The 25,604-nt window shown below is 39.9% G+C and overlaps 1 protein-coding gene across 2 annotated transcripts in view; it reads left to right on the top strand.

Moving 5' to 3' along the window:
* The window catches only part of LOC126299419 (cyclic AMP-responsive element-binding protein 5), a 150,540-nt gene that overhangs the window by 31,934 nt on the left and 93,002 nt on the right, over positions 1-25,604 (top strand). For both annotated transcript variants that reach the window (XM_049991316.1, XM_049991317.1), the window contains exons 4-6: positions 6,492-6,640; positions 9,146-9,283; positions 21,186-21,321. In XM_049991316.1, coding sequence (XP_049847273.1) covers positions 6,492-6,640; positions 9,146-9,283; positions 21,186-21,321 — 423 coding nt within the window. The remainder of the gene's footprint in view (positions 1-6,491; positions 6,641-9,145; positions 9,284-21,185; positions 21,322-25,604) is intronic.

Below are 25,604 nucleotides of genomic sequence, written 5' to 3'. Positions count from 1 at the left end.
AGCCATGTTGTATTTGGTCAAAAAACTCTGTATTAATTGAGAACGGTGAGCATATTTGCTATCATGGTGAAGTTGCCAACAGCCTGTTGCCTGCAAGTTCAGCCATTTGCCCCTCACTGCTTCGTGCATAACCTCTTGGTAGTACTCCTTATTGACATTAGTACTTTCTGAGGTATACTTGTGATGGACCATGCAATTGGAGTAAAAAAAAAAAAAGTGGGCAGCATGACTTTCATGTTGCTGCAGGCGTGCCTCGCTTTTTTGTGTCTTGGGGATGGTGGGTACTTCCATTGCATTGACTGAAACTTTGTTTCTTTGTCATACCCATAAGCCCAGAACTCATCACCAGTGATCACTGTGTTGAGAAAGTTGAGATTACTGTTTACAGTATCCAGCACATCCCCTGCCATCTCCAGACAAAATTGCTTTTGCTCAGTTGTTAGCAGCTTCGGTACAAATTTTGCTGAGATCCTCCTGAGGTCCAAGTGTTCTGTTAAAATGGAATGAATGGATCTAATATCAATTTTGACCTCATCTGCAAGTTCTCTGATCAGAAGTCATCTATCCTTCATCAACATTGTCTTTACATGAGTAATAACAACCTCATTTGTATATGTTGAGGGCCTACCTGAACATGCTTCGCTCTTCACTGATGAGTGGCCAGCTTTGATGTGGTTGCACCATTCCTTTATAAGTGTGGTATCTGTAATCATACCTAGACACTTGTCACATTTTGCATATTGTTTCAACTCAAGAATTACCAAGCTTTAAACAGAATTTGATGCAATAATGTTGTTCCACATTTTCTGTCATTTTGCCCACAACACAAAATCCGACAACTATCACTTACACGTGTTCACTTGTCAATGACCAGCCAGTGACTGGTTGTTTCCACAGTCCTGAAAAAAATGAGGCATGCACACTATGTATGCCTACAAACATACAGAGCATGCACATGCCTCCTGATGCCATTGTTGGTTTCGACAATAAAAGAAAGTCGGATACTTTTTGAACAGCCCTTGTATTGCAATACGCAAATGCATGTAAAAATTACAGTTTGTGGCATTTGCATAAAATAATTCTATAATATTTAGGTAGACTCATTGTGGTGGTTGTGATCTCTGGCCCTAATATTACTATGATGCAGCTGTCTAAACCAACATATCCTGTGCAAACCTCTTCATGTCTGCGTAACTACTGCTCCTACATCGACTTCAGTTTTGCTTACTATAGTTCCCTTCTGCAATTTGGATTCCCTCCATCCCTCTTCAAGTATATCTGTTTTGTACAATGCTTCTCTTGCTGTTACCAATCTGCATTTTATGTCATCTGTACTGTGGCTAGTCAGCTATTTTACTGCTGAAACAGCAAAGCTCATCTACTACTTTTATTATCTGTTTTGCTAATCTAATTGCCTCATCATTGCCTTATTTAATTTGACTATACTCTATTAGCCCTGTTTTACTTTAATTGTTGCTCGTTTTATAACCTGTTTTGAAGACCACTCATTACATTCAGCTGATCTTCCAAGTATTTTAGCATCTTGGACAGAATTAAAGTAAAATTTTTTGACCAATCTCAAAGCTTTTTCTTTTCTTCCTGAGCTTAATTTCCTTTTCCAAATTTCTGTTTGGTTACTGCTAGTTGATTGTACAGGTGTTGATTGAAATGGGCAGTAGGCTACCAACCTTTCTCACTGTCTTTACAAGTATTGCAGTGCTTTCATGTCTTTCAATTATCATAACTACAATCTCTTTTTCTGTACAAATTGCAGATAACGTACCATTCCCTGTATTTTATTCCAACATCAGAATTTCAAGGACAACATTGTCAGCAGTTTCCTCTAAATTCACAAATCTTATAAACATATGTTTGACTACCTTCAGTCTATCTTCTAAGGTAAGTTCTAGTGGGATTATTGCGTCACATTTTTCTACATTTCTCCTGAAGGCTAACTTACACCAGTCTTTGCATTTTTGTATAAATAATTTGTGTTAATGTTTTGGAGCCATTACCTATTAAACTGATGGTTCAGTAATATTGTCACCAATCAGCGCCTGCCTTCTTTGAAACTTGCATTACATTCTTCTTGAAGTCTGAGGGTATTTTTACCTGTCTCATATATGTTGCATAACAGATGGAATAGTGTTGTCGTGGTTGGTTCTCCTAAGGATGTAAATAGTTCTGAGGGAATGTTGTCTACTTCTGGTGTGTTGTTTCAGCTATTATCTTCCAGTTCTTTGTCAAATTTGTTTCAGAATATCACATCCCATGTCTCATCTTCATCTATTTTATCTTCACTTTCTGTAAGATTGCCACGTAGAAGAAGGTGTAGTTAGATGAATGATGAACACCAACTTCACTTAATGAAGGTTTACTCAGCACTTGCACATAGAAGAGCGCGGAGTGAATCGCCTCCGACCAGAACACATACAGTGTATATACAGCTACAGAACATTCCAGTACAATGATTCTTGACATTTGTGGATACTTCTAGAATGTTCGCGAACTGAATATAGAAATTAAAATTGTACAGTGCAGGTGCGTTTTAAACTCACGACCCTCCATGCAACATTTAGTATCATAACCACTACACCACGGAGCTACTCAGCTTCTTCAGCGACAATATTGTCTCAAAACTTCATTTCCCTTGTATAACCCTTCTATATAGTCCTTCCACCTTTCAGCTCTCCTGTCTTTGCATAGTTCTGGCTTGCCATCCAAGCTCATGATATTCATACAGCTGCTTCTCTTTCTTCTGAAGGTTTCTTCAGTTTTCCTACAAGCAACATCAATTTTCCCTCTTTTAATGCATGCTTCTCCAGCTTTGCATTTCTCTTCTTAACTATTCCTGTTTTCCTTTTATGCACTTGAGATGTTTGTATTTCCTGTTGGTTGCATCATTTGCTGATTTATTTTTTTTATTCTCGTGCTGTTAATTAAATTTAGTATCTTGTTTGTTACCAAAGGACTACTCCTGGACTTTCTCATTTTGCTTCTTTTATATTCTGTTGCCTTCTCTATTTCATCTCTCAAAATTATCCATTCATCTTTCATTGTGCTCCAGCCCCCTCATTGAGTCAGTTGTTGCCTAATGCTCCCTTTGAAACTCTTGGCACCAGTGGCCCTATCAAGCTATACAGGTCTCATCTCCTTAACCTCCTACGTTCTCCAATTTCTTCAGTTGTAATCTGCAGTTTGTAACCAATAAAATGTGGTCTGAGGTCCCATCTGGCTCTGGAAATGTCTCACAGTATGAAATTTGCGTTTGAAATCTCTATCTTACCATAACATAAGTTGTATGAAACCTTTTAATGTCTCCAGCTCTCTTCCATATGTACCACCTTATTTCCTGACTCTTAGACCAGGTACCAGTAATAATTAAATTGTGCTCTTTGCAGATTTTACTAGTACAGTGTATATCCACCTTACGTTTCACCCAGTCCATGTTCTTCAACTATTTTTCCTTGTCTTGCTTCTAGTACCAAATTCCAGTTCACCACCACAATTTAGGTTTCATCTTCCTTAAAAATTTGAATAATTTCTTTTATGTCATCATACATTACTTCAGTCTCATCATTTGTGGAGCTCGTTGGCATGTAAACTTGTACTACTGTGGTGGGTGTTGGCTATGATAATGAATTCACCATGCTGTTCGTAACAGGTCTAATGCATTCCTATTTTCTTGTTCATTATTTGATCTACTTGTGCATAAGTCCTATTATATTCTGTGTTTATAACCCAACTATATATAACTTCAAACTCTCAATTCCTTTTTTTAAATTCTCTAACTTATGTACCCAAATAAGTGATCTAACATTATATGCTTCATTTGGGAGAAAGTCATTTTGTTTATCTTGATGAGAGCACTCTCCTGAAAAATCCCTACCTGGAGATTTGAATGGTGGAGGGGGGGGGGGGTATTTTACTGCTGGAATATTTTATCTAAGAGGATGCCATCATCATTAAACCATACAGTAGAGCCACATGTACTGGGGAAACATAAATGTTATAGTTTCCACTTGCTTTTAGTCATTAGCAATACCAACATACCACTTGTTTTTGGTCATTAGCAATACTTACATAGCAAGGACATTTTCACTAATATACACTCCTGGAAATTGAAATAAGAACACTGTGAATTCATTGTCCCAGGAAGGGGGAACTTTATTGACACATTCCTGGGGTCAGATACATCACATGATCACACTGACAGAACCACAGGCACATAGACACAGGCAACAGAGCATGCATAATGCCGGCACTAGTACAGTGTATATCCACCTTTTGCAGCAATGCAGGCTGCTATTCTCCCATGGAGACGATCGTAGAGATGCTGGACGTAGTCCTGTAGAACGGCTTGCCATGCCATTTCCACCTGGCGCCGCAGTTGGACCAGCGTTCGTGCTGGACGTGCAGACCGCGTGAGACGACGCTTCATCCAGTCCCAAACATGCTCAATGGGGGACAGATCCAGATATCTTGCTGGCCAGGGTAGTTGACTTACACCTTCTAGAGCACGTTGGGTGGCACGGGATACATGCGGACGTGCATTGTCCTGTGGGAACAGCAAGTTCCCTTGCCGGTCTAGGAATGGTAGAAAGATGGGTTCGATGACGGTCACCAGAGGTGTACGGCCAGTGTAGGAGATCGTTCCCCACACCATGATGCCGGGTGTTGGCCCTGTGTGCCTCGGTCGTATGCAGTCCTGATTGTGGCGCTCACCTGCACGGCACCAAACACTCATACGACCATCATTGGCACCAAGGCAGAAGCGACTCTCATTGCTGAAGACGACACGTCTCCATTCGTCCCTCCATTCACGCCTGTCGCGACATCACTGGAGGCGGGCTGCACGATGTTGGGGCGTGAGTGGAAGACGGCCTAACGGTGTGCGGGACCGTAGCCCAGCTTCATGGAGACGGTTGCGAATGGTCCTCGCCGATACCCCAGGAGCAACAGTGTCCCTAATTTGCTGGGAAGTGGCAGTGCGGTCCCCTACGGCACTGCGTAGGATCCTACGGTCTTGGCGTGCATCCGTGCATCGCTGCGGTCCGGTCCCAGGTCGACGGGCACGTGCACCTTCCGCCGACCACTGGCGACAACATCGATGTACTGTGGAGACCTCACGCCCCACGTGTTGAGCAATTCGGCGGTACGTCCACCCGGCCTCCCGCATGCCCACTATACGCCCTCGCTCAAAGTCCGTCAACTGCACATACGGTTCACGTCCACGATGTCGCGGCCTGCTACCAGTGTTAAAGACTGCGATGGAGCTCCGTATGCCACGGCAAACTGGCTGACACTGACGGCGGCGGTGCACAAATGCTGCGCAGCTAGCGCCATTCGACGGCCAACACCGCGGTTCCTGGTGTGTCCGCTGTGCCGTGCGTGTGATCATTTGCTTGTACAGCCCTCTCGCAGTGTCCGGAGCAAGTATGGTGGGTCTGACACACCAGTGTCAATGTGTTCTTTTATCCATTTCCAGGAGTGTAATAATGCCAAACTGTATAATCATGCACACTGTTGCCTCCACAACTACTGAAATGGCAGTGCCCATATTCACGAACTGTATGCTTCTCAATAGATGCCCCTTCGATATGGCTGCACCTACAATTCAGCTAACTGTATCATCAAGATCCATAAGTCACCCCACTGCAGCAAGGTACATTGGTTATGGGTGGGGGGGGGGGGGGGGGAGAGGGGGAGTCAGTATTAAGTTAATAAACTTTTTCCCAGAGCAAATTTTTCATGCCACTGCACTGTGTGCACTTTTGGGAAAATGCTGAGTGGCCGTTATTAAACTTACCTGGGAAATGTTTGTAAGTCTGATTTGAAATAAGTTACTGTGGTTAATAAACATAACTGGTTTTTTGATTATTGGAAAAAGTGAAACTATGAGAGGTGTAGGGAGGTAGCTCATATAGTAAGAGCATTGGCTGCAAAAGGTAAGATTTGGCATGGAGATTTAATGTGCTTGAAAGTTTCACAGCATAGTCTGTTTGTTATTGGACCTTCAGTGGTGGTGAGTAGAAATGTTAAAGTTGGTGTAGTTTTAGACTTTGGCCATATTCTCGCATGTTTAATAGTTGAAGCTTATTTATTTGTTTCACAAAAATGATAGTTTCCATGACCTAGTGGCTTACACATACCTCACACATATTTAAGCTGAAAAAACATTTAAAATTTTTTGAGAACGGTTTTATTAACAGACAGTGATCACAAAATATCATATTTCAGTTGTTGACTACAAATGAAATTGTTCTCAAATTAGGTACTTTTGATCACTGATAGCTGAAAATGTGAAGAACGGGCTGACTTAACATGACTCTGACTCGGAATCCTATTGTGTGCAAGGCTGCTAAATGACTACTGCAATTCTGGTCTATTCAGTGTGCTGCAGAATCCTATGTTATTAAGAGAGTGAATTTGTGTCCATGTTAAGTGAAAACAAATAATATTTATTCAGGTGTTCAATGTATTATTTCCAGGTGGACCCCCTTAGTGTGACTGCAGGTGGAGATGACACTTTGCACACGCCACATGTGTTCCCTAACATTATTGAAGATTCTGAATCTATTCCATCTCTTTTGTCCACAGAATCTCTTGCAAGTGAAAGTAGCAAGAGGTCTCCTGTCAGGTAATTGCAGCTATTCATTCATTTTAAAAAAATGTACATAGGTTTCATACATATTTTTTGTTTTAAAAATTTATTTTATAGGTTTCTCTGTGATTATGGTTTTAAACTATCTGCTGTTAGGTCTAGGTTAGAGTAATTAGACCTATTTTTCTATAAGCTACAATTGAGCAAAATAATTTGAGCTACTGTGAATTTTACTCCATATTGATTTACAGATAATTAATGAGTCACTTACTATAAGCTAATCCTGAGTGATGTTCAGTGAATAAGACACTGAACTCACATTTGAGATGACTTGAGTGCAAACTGCTGTCAAGCGATCCAAAATTAGGTTTTCCCAATTTCACTAAATAACTTAATGCAAATAAATGGTGGGACAATTCCTTTGAAAACAACCTGCCAATTTTCTTCCCACTGTGTACCCAATCTGAACTCAGGCTCTGACTACAGAATTCCTTGTCAGTGGAACATTAAAAGTTTATTCCTCCATCCCTCCTTCCTTTTGTTGAACAGTATCTGTGCATTTTAATTTTCAATCTCATTCTTTGTTTCTGAACAGTGAAAACAGAATGTCTATAAAATAATGCCACTTTTGTGTACCTTATTATTTCAGTGCATCATTATGATGACAGTTACAGATACGAATTATGCTATCGATGGATTTTGTACGTATTGGAATGGTAATTTCTGTCCAAGATGACTTCCTTCAATGATGCTTTGACTGCCTTATTACCTGAGATAAAAGATTCTTACCCAGAATCCTCTTCTTATCCCCTGACATAATATTTCGTCACATACTCAATCTGTGCAGCACTGTAGTCCAACATTATGCCATGCAGTTTACTCCCACAGGTTAAGATCCTGTGGACAACCCAGGAACAATTGTTGTGTTATACAGCTACCCCCAGCCCCCGACATTATGCTACCAACTTCAGTCTAGTAAAAGGCATTTCATTCCAATGAGAGATAGGGTACTTTGTAAAAGTGGCCATACCATATACCAACTGCTCTGCAATGAATATGTAGTGTTCTAAGTGGATGATAAAGTTAAGCAGTTGGCTACCTCCACAAATGACACCAGCTGAATGCCGAACATATGACACATCACAGCACCAGTGACATCAACAACCAATCCTCCCAACACCAGTTCCTTTCAACTACATAGAGGGGATTGCCTCTCCTGTATACCATCAGTTCTTGGTATCCCTCTGAGTTAAACAATGCTGTGTCCCCTTACATTTGTGTCTGTTGCCACAGTCAATCCTTATTTTGCCAATGTCACTGAGAGGCAGTGTCCAGTTGCCACAGTTCTTTCATCTACCTACAACATCCATCTGTCCAGAGAGATAGTTTCAAGCCTTAAGTTTCCAGTAATTGTATTGAGATTTGGAAAATTTGGACAATATGACTGCCTCTCTTTACTATTGTTGTTTGTGTTCTGGCTATAAATGTCAGTTAAATAAAAGGAACTCATTATTCTGAATCAATAGAAATGTGATTAAATGCACAGTGAGAGAATGTAATTAGCAAGCAAGTATCTGTGGCACAGCTCAACTTGAAAGACCAGAGAGTGATGCAGTATGCTAGAAGACAGCATCTGCATTCAAATATAGGGAAGGTTATTGTGCAGAAGAGCTTTCAATAGACAAATTTTAAGTGCATACTAAACACAAGAAACAATCCTCTCCATCTGTTAAGCATTTCATTATAGGATAATGTGATGGATAAATAAAGAATAGTGTCAATAACACAAAATAAAGTGAAGTAGAATTTAAAAAAAGTGTGTGCTTCACGAAAACACCTAACTGTATTGTCAGGCATAGAGCCCTCTACCATTTAAGTGCTACATCTGAGCCTAAAACTTGGAAATTTGTATCTGTGAGTCAGAAGGAAAAGGAATTCGTGATGTAGAAATAAACTCCATTTTAGCTGATATTTTGAAGTTAGTGCTAAAGTAAGATGAGTTTGTAAACAGAGATTTTATGTTTACTAGAAAGGAAACAAAAGGTCCACTTTCCTATATTGTTTATAACCATATAAATTATGAGATGTAGTTAACAACTGATGGGCCCTGATTTTGTGACACTCATGCTTATAAAATTTGTAATTAAACATACTAATTATTATTCTTGAGTGTTTATATTTTACCACTAAGTTGCATTCAAAAATCTATTTTTGTAAGACACTGGGAGGAGAAAAAGGTCAGATAATTTGGACTGTATATGTAAATATTGACCATCTGTGTTCAAACTATGTAACCCTACTATGTTTGGGCTGATTTCATCTGTTAAACACTAACATAAATCCTGATAAATTTGTAAATACAAGTTTTTTAATACTGTATGTGTTTAAATGTGCAGGTAAGTGTATATTTCTTCCCTGCCTGCTTTTGTACTGAAACTAGATCAGTGCAATAGATGCCATAAGTATCTATATTAGACAAAAGAAATCTAAAATATTTATGTTAGTGGTTTCTGTAGTACACGTACATAATTTTATTTCCAGGCAAGATTTGGTCCATTTTATTAAGAATTCTTCTGTAACAGAGGAAGAATTCAAAGGAAAGGATAATCTACATAATTCTGTTGCTTCGGACTGTTTGGGAAAAGAAAACCCTGAACAACTTCAAGGAGAAAATCTAATGTAAGACAAAAATCTCTCTATAGTTCAGTAACCTGTTAATATTGTCCATATCATACTCTTTATACTGCTCCTTGGTTAGGTTTAATGCTTAAATATATTGCACTTCCCCACAAACAATGGCACTAGCAATGGTAAGGTGACTGTGCACCTAGATGATACTGGTAGCCATACCATAGGTGCAACGACATCGGAAGGGCATCAGTTACGCCAGACTAGCATTTGGTTCCTGAAAATTTGCACCAGACTTTTCAGTAGTCAGGGCAATGGTCAGAATGTCTGAGAGATCTATCATTGTAGCATTAACTTTGTTATCTGGATACTCCAAGTAGGTACCAAAAAGATCATGCAGTACTATGTTCTTAAGACCAGTCACAGAAGATGAATTACAGAAAACTATACAGAAACTGAAGTCCAAGAAATCAGCTGGTGATGATGAAATATCAAATCATGTAATAAAACTGGTATGTGAGGAGATAATAACACCACTGAAGAACATAGCAAACTGTTCTTTCAGATATGCAATTTTTCCTGAAAAACTGAAGATAACGAAGGTAGTGCCAGTGTACAAGAAAGGGTGTAGGGATGATCCCAACAACTACAGACCAGCTTCACTGATATCAGGTTTCTCAAAAATCCTAGAAATGCTTATGTATACCAGATTAGTTAACTATTTGGACAAACATAACATTCTCATGCCCACACAACATGGTTTCAGAAAGGGTAAATCTACAGAATCAGCAATTGTCAGTCTAACAGAATACATTTTACAGTCCTTGGATGAGAAAAAGGTTGTCTCTGCAATGTTTCTGGATCTTTCAAAGGCATTTGACACCATTGTCCATGAAATGCTGATACAAAAATTAAGCAACTATGGCATTCGGGGGCAACCAGGTGAATGGATAAAATCATACTTGTGCAACCGCAAGCAGTATGTATCATTAGGAAACTCGTACCAATCAGAAACCAAATCCATCAAATATGGAGTGCCGCAGGGTTCGGTAATGGGGCCATTGTTATTTAATGTATTTGTTAATGATATAGGTGTTGAGGAGGAAGAAAAGAAAATATTGTATGCTGATGACATGACAATACTAAATAGTGACAAAAATATGGAACAGCTTGAGAGAAGAGCATACATATCTGCAAATGTCACAGCTCAATGGCTGTTGGAAAATGAACTGGTTATAAATCTAAAAAAGACTATGTATGCAGTGTTTAAAAACAAGGAAAAGGCTGTAGACATGGATTTAGAGGTTGATGGGACAAGACTGGAAGATGTAGAATCTGCTAGATTCTTAGGTATTCTTGTGGATAATGAACTGAAATGGAAAAAAAAAACATATTAATAATGTCTGTAAGAAACTGAGCTCTGTCATATTCTTAATGATGCAGCTATCACAGTATTCAGACAAGAACCTTCTGTGTACAGTGTATCGTGGACTTTTCGAACCATACTTACAGTATGGAGTGACTGTATGGGGAAACTCAAACAAACAAGAGACAAAACGAGTGTTCACATTACAAAAAAAGCAATTAGGACCATTTTAAGAAGAAAGACCTCTGAAACATGCAAAAACTGTTTCAAGAATTTAAATATCTTAACTTTTTCATCGTTGTATATATACAAAACAATAATGTACATCACAAAAAGTAGTGAGGGCTGGATTAAAAATGCTAGTGTACACACCCACAATACAAGAAAGAAGAATGAAGTACGGAGCATACCCCACCGACTGGCAATGCTAGAAAAAGGACCCCAGTACTTTGGTATCAGACTACTAAGAAGTCTGCCCAAAACCCTGAAAGATAGTGTACTTCACAATGACTTTCCAAAGAAACTTAAAGACTATCTCATTGAAAAAGAGTTTTACAGTGTTGCAGAATACTTATGCCATTAAATTTGTATATATTGTTACTCATTATCAGTCATGTAAAAATTTAAGCTAAAGGTGTAGAAAAATAAGTGATAAGAAATGTTAACACTTTGACATGTCCTATATTACACGTACATTTACTGTACACAATGTAATCTTACAGGATCAAATAAAATTCAATTCAATTCAATTCAAATGTTGCAAGCAAGGGGAAACTTCAGCTACAGTTGAAAACAAGGGGAAACTTTAGGTACTATATTACCTGAGGACTTCCACCTCTACTGCATGATTTTAGATAGAGGTAAAATAGTCTTCCATTTGGATCCCTGGGTGGGGACTACTCAGAATGATGATGTCATCAGAAAAAAATACAAATCTTGCACTCTACAGCTTGTTATATCCTTTAATTGTGTAGGTAGATTGCAGAACTTTAAAAAGAAAATGGATAGGTTTGAAGTTAGACGTTCTGGGAGTTAGTGAAGTGTGGTGGCATGATGAACTGGATTTCTGGTGAGGTGAATACAGGGTTATCAGCCCAAAGTAAAATAAGGGTAGTGCAGGAGCAGGTCCAATAATGAACAAGATGATGGGAATACGTGTGACATACTATGAACAGTATAGTGAACACGTTATTGTAGCCACAATAGACACAGTTCGGGGATCCATCAGTTGTACAAATGTAATTGCATACTAGCTCTGCAGATGGTGAGATACAAGAAATTATCCAGTACTCTTTGAGAGATAAAAATGTAATTATGATTGGTGTGGGGGACTTGAATTTGATAGCAAGAAAAGAAAGACAGGGAAAAATAGTAAGAGAGCATGGCCTGGAGGAAAGGAATGAAAATGGAAAGTGCCTGATGGCGTTTCACCCCGAGCATGATTTAATCATCGCTAACATGGTTTAAGAATCATGAAAATATATAGAAGAGACCTGGAGCCACTGGTAGTTTACAGATAGATTGCATAGTTGTGATAAACCTGATTTCTGCATAGCATTTAAAGAAGCAGATGTGTAATTTTTCAATAATTTATTCATTAGAAAATGCTGATTAAAGCTGAAGAAATTGCAGAAAGGTAGGAAATTAGGGAGATAATACTTGGGTAAGTTGAAATAATCAGATATTTCTGAGTGTTTCAAAACGAATGTTCGAAAACAACTGGAAAAAAAAGGCAAAGAAATACAACTGCAGCTGGGTATATAGCTTTGAGAGATGAAATAGTGAAGGCAACAGAGGAACAATTAGGTATGAATACAAGGCCAAGTTGTACTGTTAATGCATGCAGTATTATATTTAATTAATGGAACATGTTGATATAAAAAATGCAGCAAATGAAGTATGCAAAAGGAATACAGAAGTCTAAAATATGAGATTTGCAGAGGGTCCAATGTAGGAAAGCAGGATTGGCTAGAGGTGAAATACATGGCTGTAAAAGTATTCGTGACTTTAGGAAAGGTTGGTGCTGTGTACAGGGAGATTGAAGAAACCTTTGGATAAAACAGAAGTGGCTGTATGAACATCAAAGGCTTCGATGGGAAGCCACTACTAAGCAAAGAAGTGAAGGAATATATAGGACTACTATAGAAAGGCAACAAACTTGAAGTAGTTTTACGGAAAGGGAACAGGAAGTAGACAAAGATGAGATTCAAAACATGATACTGTGATTACAATTTGACAGAGCACTAAAAGATCTAAATCGAAAATGAGCATCTGGAGTACATGACATTCACGTAAAGTTATTAATATCTTGTGGATGACAGTGAGAGTCTGGCGAAGGTGGATAATAACTTAGATAAGTTGACTGGGATTGATGGTATCGTGGAAAGGAGTCACAAGATGAGTAACAGGTGGTGCTGAGGGAATTAGGATAGGAAATAAAACATTAAAAAATTACAAAGTTTTGTTATTTGGGCAGCAAAGTAGCCAATACTGACAGAAGTCAAGAGGATACAAAATACAGACTGGCAGTAGCAGAGAAAGTATTTCTCAATAAGATAAATATGTTGACATCAGATATAAATTTGAATTTTAGGAAGTCTTATCTGAAAGTAAAGCTTTTGTTAGGTGACTGCCTTCAGCTGTTAGATAATTTGAAAAAAGGGTATTTGTGCCATCAGCTAGTATCTATAAATATACAATTGTACATCTGATGGCACAAATATACCTTTTTCAAATAATCTGAAAGTATTTGAAATGTAGTCTCATGAGGAAGTGAAACATTGAGGATAAACAGTACAGACAAGAAAAGAATAGACACTTTTGAAATGTGGTATTATATATGATTGCTAACCATGAAGTGAGTAGGTAGAATAGCAAATGAAAAGGCACATAAGTGAGTTGGGGAGAAAAGATCTTTAAGTACAAGAAAGGTGATAGATTGATAGGACCCATAAGAAGGGTGATAGATTGATAGGACCCATCCTGAGGCATCAATGAGTAGCTAATTTGGTACTGGAAGGAAGTGTGGGGCACCAAAAGTGTAGAGAGAGGCCAAGACTTGACTATAGTAAGCAAGTTCAAATGGATATAGGCTACAATAGCTAAGCAGTGATAAAGAGACTTCAACAGGACAGACTAATATGGAAAGCTGCATCAAATCAGAGTACAGGTTGAATACCACATCTACAATGTTACACAGATTGCATTCAAATGACACTTACTCCCTGTCTTTGTCATCTGAGCAACATTATTCCTGTACATCCTCTTCTTTTAACTGTATTGGCTATTTTGTTGTGATTTAGGCCTCATGGGTTTTGTTGACAATTTAATTAATTGTTTTCATTAATTAACAGTACCACCATCTCAGATTCAGTCAGTATACCTGATATTGTGTTTTATGTCACCAGTTTCAGAGTGTTAGCTGTTTCTTCACAGCTTGTTATTCTATCATTTCCAGGGAAAATATTCACATATCAGTATTTCCAACTTTATGAACGGTAGTTAAGATTTGTTTGAAATTGTTTTTATTGTTATTTGTATTCAGAAAATATATGCATGTAATTAAATTAAAATTGCATACGTAAGAGGAATGTTGCAATTTTACCATGGCAACCAAGAAAAATTTTAATTATTTATGATAATTGTTAGTCTTGTTGTTTGATGTGGAAAATATTCTAGGTAAACACATTAATCAACACCAGTAATGGGGCCTAATATTATACAGAGAAACAAGTCTGTCTGTATTTCTGAGGAACAGTTTGCCATGAGATATTATTGCACCACTGATTTTTGACCTACAACAGTGTCCCTTACACAATGACACTGTTTGTCAAAATCAGCGAATGTGACGGAGTGGTTGAGCAGTTTACTTCGAACATGTTCTTTTCTGTTCTTCATTTATTGTAATGCTGTGCAAGGGCTTCTCTATTTTTTTCTGTGCAGCACATAAACCAGCCAGTAGGAAACTGCTCATCTCTGTCATTCTAAAATTCCTTCCCTCTGTCCACCCCCACCCCCTTTCCACTTATGCTTTCCTCCACAACATTCCTCGATGCCTCAGGAGTTGTACTATCAGGAGATTTTTTTCTTTTAGTCAAATTGTGTCATAAAATTCTATTTTCCTCAGTTTGATTTAGTACCCCATAGTTATTAATGTAGCCATTTAATCTTCAGCATTCTTTTACAGCACCACATTTCAAAAGCTTCTATTCTCTTCTTGTCTGAACTGCTTATTATCCAAGTTTCACTTGTGTACAAGGCTACACTCCAGACAAATACATTCAGAAATGAATTCCCAACACTTAAATATGTAAACAATGTTAACAATCTCTTTTTTTTTCAGAAGGGCTTTTATTGCTACAGCCAGTCTATATTTTATATTCTCTGTACTGCAGCCTTAATCAGTTATTTTGCTGGCCAATTACCTCATGTACTGCTTTTAATGTCTAATTTCCTAATCTAATTCCCTGATTTAATTCCTCTAGATTCCATTACCCTTGTTTTATTTTATTTTATTTTTAGTGTTAATCTTATAAACAATTTTCAAGACACTATCCACTGTGCCAAGTCTTTTGTGGTTTCTGGTGGAACTGCAGTGTCATTGGCAAACTTCAAAATTTTTGTTTCTGTTCCCTGCACGTTAATCCTCTTTATCAAATTTCACCTAGGTTTCCTTTACTGCTTCCTCAGTGAGCAAATAGAACAACATGGGGTATTTCCCCCATCTCGTACATCATGCATGCCAGACAGAATAGCTTTGTCATTACTGGCTCCTCTAAGGATCTCAATAATTCTGAGGGAGTGTCATTGACTCCTGGGGCTTGGTTTCCATTTATTTCTTTCAGAGCTCTGCCAAATTCTTCTCTCTGTGTCATGTCTCTCATCTAATTTTCACCATCTTTCTCGTCTCTTCTATAATATTGTACCTCTATATCTTCCTTCCATCTTTCTTCTCTCTTTTCGTTGCCTAGTACTAGCTTGTCATCAGACCTCATAATATTCTTACAGCTGCTTCTTCTTTCTCCAAAGGTCTTTGTAATTTTCCTATAGGCAGCATCTGTTTTTCCCTTAGTCATCCATAGTCCTACATCCTTACTATGTCCTCTAGCCATTCCTGTTTACCCATTTTGCATCAGCCTAAGTTTTTAGACACCTCTATTGTCTTTCACCTGCTTCATTTGTGTATTTTCTTCTCTCATCAGTCAAATTCAATACTTCCTTTGTTATTCAATGATTTAAATAAGGCCTTGTCTTCTTACATATGTGAGCCTTTCCTGCCTTTACTGTTTCATCTCTCAAAACTATCTGTTCATCCTCTGTTATATTACTTTACCGTGTCTCCGTTCATTCCCCTAAAGCCCCTTCTGAAATTCTCAACCACCATTGGTTCTTTCAGCTTATTCAGAGTCATCATCTTTTGCTGGAAATGCCTTACAGCTGAAAATTAACTTTTAGAATCTCTGTCGTATTATTACACAATTGGTCTAAGACCTTCCAGTGTCCCCAGTTCCATTCATTGTATACAACCATCTTACATGGTACTTAAACCAAGTGTTAATGATAATTAAATTATGCTCTGTGCAAAGTTTTACCAGGTGGCTTCTTCTTTAATTCATTTTCCCCAGTCCATGTTCTCCTATTACTTTCCAATGTCTTTCTTTTACCTCTGTTGAATTCCAGTCCTCCATGACAATTAAGTTTTTGTCTCCCCTAACTAACTGAATAATTTCCATTACCTCATCATACATTCTTTGAATTCATAATCATCTGCAGAATTGAAACTTGTACTAGTATGGTGGTAGTTGACCTTGTGTCTTATCTTTTCTATGATAAAGTGTTCACTATATTGTTCATCGTAACTTACCCAGATCCTATTTCTTTTATTCATTATTAGGTCTACTGTTGCATTACTGCTGTATGATTTTGTATCAATAATCCTCTGCTGACTTGACCAGGAGTCCTGATCTTCCAGCTGCCTGTAGCACATCATATGCTTTGTGCATTCAGTCATGGGTAGTAATTGTGTAGTAATGTGAGAGTAGTAACTCCATGAGTAATTAATATAAATTCACAGGTCAGAGTAAAATGTACATTTCTCAAATACCTCCTTGTGTTTTTCTTTCCGTAGAGGAGGATGATGATTATTCATTCAATGTGAAAAGAGTTTGATTCCGCCATTAGAGGGAAGCACATGCAAATGATCTGTTGCTACCATTATAGTAGTTTACTGAATTAAGCAGACCTCATTGATGGTAATTAACATTAAAAAGATTAAAATTAACATTGAAAAGATTAGACATTGCATATTCAACTCCACAGTCCAAATTATTTTTTTTTTAATGAGATCCAACCAATTTTTTTTTTTGGTTTTTGTTTTTTTGTTTCCATATTGGACCTTAGAAATGTGGAGGTGGATCTTACACATTACACTTCAGTAATTCCCACTGTATCTATCATCAACTTATCTATTTCCCTTTTAAAATTTTTTAATGCACCTACCCATTTGAGAAATCTAACAGTCCATTCTCTGACTCATAGAATGCCAGTTTTGTTTCCTGATGATGACTCCCTCCATAATAATCCCCTCCTGGAGGTCCAAATAGGGGACTATTTTACCTTCAGAATATGTTATCAAGTACAATGCCATCCTTGGCAGATTCATGCTTGGCTACCACGATGCCCCAGTCTTTGCAGCATCTTTAATCTTTTCCCTTCTGTGCTACGTGTCTATCCTCTTGCTGTTCCTTTTCACCTCCCTTGGGGAACACATCTGGGGTGTTTCTGGGAATGTGTTCCACTTTTTCAGTAGTTGACATCACAAGAGTATCATCACTGTTTTTCATTCCTTTTCTTTCTTTCTTTCTTTCTTTCTTTCTTCGTTCGCCTCCTCTTATCCTTCCTCTGCTTTGGCGTTTGAGGTTCCTAATTTTTTTTTTTCTCCCTGTGCACTCTTGAAGACCAGTCCACTTGCCTGATGCATAACAAGTGACTGGGTAACACACAATTCCCAGCCCTGTGTCGACAGGTAGGTTTCATACATACCCCCTGGTACAGGCCAGGTACAGGGAGGGGTGATTGCCTGAGCTGCTACCTTCCCAAATTGTCAATTGGTTCCTCTGTCAGGTGTGACCTCTGATGTGTGAACAATCAACTAAGGTGAGTGAGGGCCTCCCCCCCCCCCCCCCCCCTCTCTGATACATACTTGAGTGACTAATTCCCATGTGCTATCCGTTTGCTAACTCCTACCCCACCTACATGCATGCCCAAATGGCAGCTTTCTGAGGCCAACTGGAGGTGGCTTTATTCCTCTCTGGTACCCTTCAATGTACATGATTTCCACAGTTTTGATGGCAATGTAGAATGTCTTAAAAATGTTATCCTTACTGCCACAGAATGTTCCATTCCTCATACTTCTTCTTTACCATGCCATGTGCTAATCCCTTGGTGGATGGATGCGTGCCGCAATGCAATTCTCGTGTGGCGACGTGCTCTCCACATATTTAACCATCATCCTATGATGGCAAATGGCATTCAGTATAAACATTTGCGTGCACAGTGTTGTTGTGTTCTTTGGGATAGCAAAAAAGCCAGGTGGATTTCATTTACTAGCTCTTTTAAGAGTACCACTCCCTCCCAACCTCCGACGGCTCTCTGGGACCAAGATCCATTCCCCAATTTCTGGCCTGACAGTAGCATGTGATGTCATAGTGGATCCTATTGCTCTCTCTAACATCTTGGTCCACCATTTTGTGGAGATTTAGAGCTCCTCCCACTATCACTCTGCCTTCTTCCATCAGAAATCAGTGGAGGAGTCTCGAGTGATACCCTTCTCTTATCAGAATAGTGAGTGCTAAAATGCCACCTTTACTATGAGGGAGTTAAATCATGGTCTCAGTTCATTCTGATCCTCCACCACAGGGCCAAACGATGTTCACATTCCGATGTTGCAGCACCTTTCTCTTGTGGGCAAGCACTTTCTCCTTCATATGTACAACTGCATCTGGGCAGAGGGCAAGTTTCCCAGACACTGGCCTGAAGCCACTGTCATCCCCATACCTTAACCTATAAGGACAACCACCTTTCTTCTAGCTACCACCCCATTTCTCTCACCAGCTGTGTTTCCAAGGTCATGGAATGTATAATTCATTCCTCGCTAGTATGGTCGCTAAGAGTCTTGCAATTACTAACCACTGCACAGTGTGGATTTCGAGTGCACCATTCAGCAGTTGACCATATTGTCATTTTGTCAACCCATGTCGTGAATGGTTTTCTGCAGAAATCCCAGACTGTGGCCGCATTTTTCGATTTGGAGAAAGACTACGACACCTGCTAGAGGACTGGTATCCTCCGTACTCTCTGCTCGTGGGTTTTCCCTGGGCGTTTGCTCCGTTTCCTTCCAGAATTTTTAAAAGATCAAGTTTTCAAAGTACGAGTTGGTCCTGCCTTGTTGGACAGCTTTATCCAGGAAAACAGTGTGCCTCAGGCCTCCATCCTGACCCTTGTCCTCATCGCTATCACCATTAACCCACTGATAGTATCACCCTCCTCTGTTTGTACCGGTCCCTTGTCTGTTCGAAACTAGACATTAGGTATTTCGTTTATGCACCTCCATGTCTGTCTCTCTTACGCTGTCTCAATACTATCCACCATTATGACATCTGTTTGGCCACTGGCACATTTTACACTATCCTGGTTGAGGGTCTGTATGCAGAAGCTGTCGAACTACAGCTGTTCTACCGCCGTGACTTTCTTCTCAGCAGATATGCATGTCTTTTGTCTGCCATGCATGGCCACCCATCCCATGCCTCCTTCTTCGATGACTCCTTTGATTGCCAGTATGGAGCGCTCCCCTCTTCTCTGTTACCTCCTGGAATTTGCTTTTGGCTCTTGGTCCCGGCAGCTTCACTTCTCCTACCTGCCACTTTCCCTATAGGTGTGAACCCCACCTTGACTTCATGCAGCGGCCTTTATTCACGTTGGTCTTCATTTGTTTCCTAAGGACATTACTCCAGCCTCCTTCTATCACCTTCAGTTGTATGACCTTCACATGGAACTTTTGTGTACACTGATGGCTCTCGGACTGAGCCTGGTGACGGGTGTGCCTTCGTCATGTGCACAGACATTTTTCGGTATCGGCTTCAGGAACACTGCTCAGTATTTTCAGCAGAGCCCTTCACCCTGTTTCAGGCCACACAGTACATCAGGCACAGGCTTTTCAATTGTCATCTGCTTCAACCCTCTCAGTGCCCTTCAGAGCCTCTGTGGACTGTACACCGTCCCACAGGTCTAGGAAAGCATTCACTTGCTCACTCTTGATGGAGTCACTGTGATGTTTATGTGGTTTCCTGGCCACAACAGTCTGACAGGAAACGATGCCGTTGAAGCTGCTGCCAAGGCTGCAGTACTCGTACCTCAGCCCACTAGTTCTTACATTCCCTCCAACGATCTCTGTGTTGCTGTATGTCAGCAGGTCATGTCACTTTGGCATCACCACTGGTCTTTCCTCCATGGGAACAAGCTTTGGGTTATTAAGCCTGTCCCAGCAGCTGGAACAAACTCCTCTCGGCCCTCTGGCCATGAGGAGATCATTTTAGCTAGGTTGCATATTGGGCACTGTCTTTTTGGCCATCACCATTTGTTAAGTTGTGCTCCCCACTACTTTGTGCTCATTGTCCTCAACTTTTGACAGGCTGCCATTTCCTGGCAGAACCCCCCCGCCCCCCCCCCTTTTTTTACCACTTACATTCTCATTTGTGTTTGCGGTCTAAGTTATCAGTCATTTTAGTGAACTACACGTGGATTGTCGACTGCGTTTTACTTTCTATCCATCAGAGCAATATGATGATGGACATTTAATCTGTAGTTCAGGGCCTCCGTTTCTCTATGGCATATTTTAGAGATCTTTGTTTATATCCCTGTTTTTAGCTGTCTTCTCGTCTGTCTACTGATATTAACGTGTAGTCATTTGTAACTCCTCTCTTTGTCTTTGTGTTCTAGATTTCTTACATGGACATGTGTGACCCTAGTTGTTTTTGTGCCCTAAAACAAACCAAAACTAATACAGAAAAGGCTGATGCCTTAGATGCATTATAATTGTAGTGCAGTTGCATAACAAAACTTTTTAAACACTGTCTTGTTGCAAGCTTGTGTGTTATGTTTCAGCTGTTTTTCATGTGATCCAATCCTGCTACTTCAAAATAGTGGTTTCTAAATGGGGTGTATTTGCTTCCTCAAAAACATACTTGTATGTAACTCACTGATGAAAGATGAACACCTTTTTTGCTTTTGCGTGTAGTCTCTCTCTCTCTCTCTCTCTCTCTCTCTCTCTCTCTCTCTCTCTCTCTCTCTCTCTCTCTCTGTGTGTGTGTGTGTGTGTGTGTGTGTGTGTGTGTGTGTGTGTGTGTGTGTGGTTTTTTTTTTTTTTTTTTTTTTTTTTTTTTTTTTTTTTTTTTTTCAGGAAAGGGGGGGGGGGGTGCAATGGCATACATAGTGAGACTTTTGGCTGGAAGGCATATTACATGATACTACTTATTACTGTACTTACAAACTTACATCTGTCTGATGTATAATTGTGCTTTCCCCTTTCAGGCAGCTGGAAGATGACTCACTCAATCAGCAAAATGAGACTGGAGGACTACAGGTTCTGCTTAAAACTTCAGATGACAAGCTGGTCCATCTTTCACTTGAACAGTTCGCTCAACTGTCTGGATCACAGCTTATGATCGTATGAATATTTATCTAAGACAATCATAAATATGTTTATGAGGTAGTGATAGTCTTTCCACAGTTTTTTTGTGGTGGATGGTGGTCCAATGTTGCAACTTATTTAATGTACTTGGCAAACTTCAGTGTGTGTGTGTGTGTGTGTGTGTGTGTGTGTGTGTGTGTGTGTGTGCGTGTGTGTGTGTGTGTGACAAGTTGAGCACAATGAGTCAAGCAAATAATGGTTATAAATATAGGACTGGAAACCAGTGACTTCCCCGATAGGACGTACATTATGACTGAGCCCATCCTTGAGGACTCATACTACAGATAAGCACTTAACAAACATGTTACAACTGTTCCGCATGCCCACCATTCATGTGAAGGCAGGCTTTGGCATATCTCCTCATTGCTTTGGCATATCTCCTCATTGATACCTATATACAGGGTGTTTCAAACATGACCGGTATATTTGAAACGGCAGTAAAAACTAAACAAGCAGCGATAGAAATACACCGTTTTTTGCAATATGCTTGAGACAACAGTACATTTTCAGGCAGACAAACTTTTGAAATTACAGTAGTTACAATTGTCAACAACAGATGGCGCTGCAGTCTGGGAAACTCTATAGTATGATATTTTCCACATATCCACCATGCGTAGCAATAATATGGCGTAGTCTCTGAATGAAATTACCCGAAACCTTTGACAACGTGTCTGGCGGAATGGCTTCACATGCAGATGAGATGTACTGTTTCAGCTGTTCAATTGTTTCTGGATTCTGGCGGTACACCTGGTCTTTCAAGTGTCCCCACAGAAAGAAGTCACAGGGGTTCATGTCTGGCGAATAGGGAGGCCAATCCACGCCGCCTCCTGTATGTTTCGGATAGCCCAAAGCAATCACACGATCATCGAAATATTCATTCAGGAAATTAAAGACGTCGGCCGTGCGATGTGGCTGGGCACCATCTTGCATAAACCACGAGGTGTCCGCAGTGTCATCTAAGGCAGTTTGTACCGCCACATATTCACAAAGAATGTCCAGATAGCGTGATGCAGTTATCGTTTCGGATCTGAAAAATGGGCCAATGACGAAGAAATGGCGGCCCAGACCAGTACTTTTTGAAGATGCAGGGACGATGGGACTGCAACATGGGGCTTTTCAGTTCCCCATATGCGCCAGTTCTGTGTATTGACGAAGCCGTCCAGGTAAAAATAAGCTTCGTCAGTAAACCAATTGCTGCCCACATGCATATCGCCATCATCAATCCTGTGCACTATATCGTTAGCGAATGTCTCTCGTGCAGCAATGGTAGTGGCGCTGAGGGGTTGCCGCATTTGAATTTTGTATGTACAGAGGTGTAAACTCTGGCGCATGAGACGATACGAGGACGTTGACGTCATTTGGACCGGAGCTGCAACATGGCGAACGGAAACCAGAGGCCGCTGTTGGATCACCTGCTGCACTAGCTGCGCGTTGCCCTCAGTGGTTGCCGTACGTGGTCGCCCTACCTTTCCAGCACGTTCATCCGTCACGTTCCCAGTCGGTTGAAATTTTTCAAACAGATCCTTTATTGTATAACTTTTCGGTCCTTTGGTTACATTAAACCTCTGTTGAAAACTTCGTCTTGTTGCATCAACACTGTGTTCTAGGCGGTGGAATTCCAACACCAGAAAAATCCTCTGTTCTAAGGAATAAACCATGTTGTCCACAGCACACTTGCACGTTGTGAACAGCACACGCTTACAGCAGAAAGACGATGTACAGAATGGCCCACCCACAGACTGCGTTGTCTTCTATATCTTTCACATCACTTGCAGCGCCATCTGTTGTTGAAAATTGTAACTACTGTAATTTCGAAAGTTTGTCCGCCTGAAAATGTACTGTTGTCCCAAGCATGTTGCAACAAACGGTGTATTTTTATCGCTGCTCGTTTAGTTTTTATTGCCGTTTCAAATATACCGCTCATTTTTGAAACACCCTGTATGTTCAAAAATCCCAGTTGCGTTATCCTGTTGACAACCATCCACAATATTTTCCCAGAGTTCATCAATGCTATCATCAGGGTGAGAATTACATCAAAACTTTTAAATATTCCTACACAAAAACATCTAAAAGGTTGACATCAGCAGACCTAGGAGGCCACGTCGTTGGCGAGCCATGACCGATGATACCCTTGTTAGAGATTCATGCTACATAATCCCGTAGAGCTACATGAAAGTGTGCTGTGCACCATCGTACATGTACCGTAAACACATCCTTTCACCATAAGGAGCTTCATCCAAATAGTAGATTATCTTGTGTTGGAGGAAATAAAGGTATTCCTGACTAGTAAGTCTACCTGGTAGGAAATATGACCATATCAACTGATCACTGACAACGCCTGCCCAAATGTTAATGGAAAGTCTCTGCTGATCTGCTGTCTCAATGGTAGCAAGTGGGCCTTTATAAACACAAACATGTGTGCTGTGTATGTTCATAATACCACATCAGATCAAATATTCTTTCCCTGTAAGTTATATGTACACGAGTAACTGTGGATCATTCCCTCACTGGGGAAAGCTGTCAGCACATGGACCATGTTGTCGAACATCAACATTGAACGTGCAAATTTCAGTGTGGTGCTGAATGGTGTGAAACGATGTGACTTGTGCATAGGGTATGGGGGCTCCAACATAGCATACGCGATCGCAACATGCTCCAGCAACAGTTGTTGGCTGTGTCCGCCTCATAAATCCCACTGTTAATTTACGCAATGGGCAGGTGTTAAATTCATATATTAGCTCTGTTAAAACGTACTTTCTTCTCTTGTTCATATGCTAGTCAGGTTGTTCTACCTGTAGTGTACGTAAATAATAACTTCAGTAACTGAAAATATTATAAGGCACAAAGGGAAGTTCCACGACCAGTCAGTAAGGACATCAGCTTATAAAAGAGTTCCATTACAAATAGTGCGGTACAAATTTACAATAAAAATTATTTCATCATTCACACTTTTTACTAAAACCCTAAGGTCATTCTTACTTGACCACTGTCCCTACTTACAAGGGAACCTCCCCATCGCACCCCCTCAGATTTAGTTATAAGTTGGCACAGTGGATAGGCCTTGAAAAACTGAACACAGATCAATCGAGAAAACAGGAAGAAGTTGTGTGGAACTATGAAAAAAATAAGTGAAATATGCAAACTTAGTAATCCATGCGCAAGATAGGCAACATCAAGGATAGTGTGAGCTCAGGAGTGTCGTGGTTAGCGTGAGCAGCTGGGGAGCGAGAGGTCCTCGGTTTAAGTCTTCCCTCAAGTGAAAAGTTTACTTTCTTTATTTTTGCAAAGATATGATCTGTCTGTTCGTTCATTGACATCTCTGTTCATTGTAATAAGTTTAGTGTCTGTTTTTTGTGACCACACCGCAAAACCATGCAATTAGTAGACCTCTCCAATGGGAACTGAAAACGTTGAATCGCAAGGTCATAGGTCAACCGATTCCTCCACAGGAAAACACGTCTGATATATTCTATACGACACTGGTGACGGCATGTGCGTCACATGACAAGAATATGTTGTCAACCCACCTAACTTGTACACTTGGCAAATGGGGAAAAATATTCTTCTACCTTGCCCGATTTAGGTTTTCTTGTGGATGTGATAATCACTCCCAAAAAAATGATGAAAACATAAGAGTTTGTCACATAAACTGCAACAAATGAATGCAACAGTTTCATAGTCGCACAGTTTTCCCTGTGCTTTGTCAAAACATATGTTTTTAACATTTTCAAATTTTTCCATGTGTAGACCGTCAAATCCTGCATATGTCCAAGCAAATCTGAACACATCCTGGAATTTTGGAGAGCGAAGACGATTATGTGTGAGTGCCTGAACTTTGATAATTGACACACAATCACGTAAACAATACTGCTCTGTGTACCTGTGCAGCTCCGCAAAATCATAGAATCTATTCACAAAGTATTTCACTTGCCGAAAACCAAACACATCTAACGGTTGCACAATAGGTGTACAACCTGGAGGAATGGTAATCACGTCTACTCCCACACTAAAATTGTACAGTGCCTGATCCTTCTGACCTGTATAGCTGTCAAGGAGTAAGGCAAAATCTTTGTCCCGCGTAAGGAGCAATCACACAATCATTAAAGTCTTTCACCAGTTTTTTCTCCATTATTCCTGACGCACTGCAGTTCACAATGACATTCGACATTTGCCCAAGTACCCTATTCACCTGTTGCTGAACTTGCGGTCCAGATACACCATTTTTTTCCTGCAAACATAAATAAAATGCAGGTAAAAGA

The sequence above is a fragment of the Schistocerca gregaria genome, chromosome X (assembly GCF_023897955.1).
Source record: "Schistocerca gregaria isolate iqSchGreg1 chromosome X, iqSchGreg1.2, whole genome shotgun sequence".
NCBI classification, from domain to species: domain Eukaryota; kingdom Metazoa; phylum Arthropoda; class Insecta; order Orthoptera; family Acrididae; genus Schistocerca; species Schistocerca gregaria.
The sequence above is the reverse complement of the archived record's forward strand: the minus strand, read 5'-3'. Positions and strand labels throughout refer to the sequence as shown.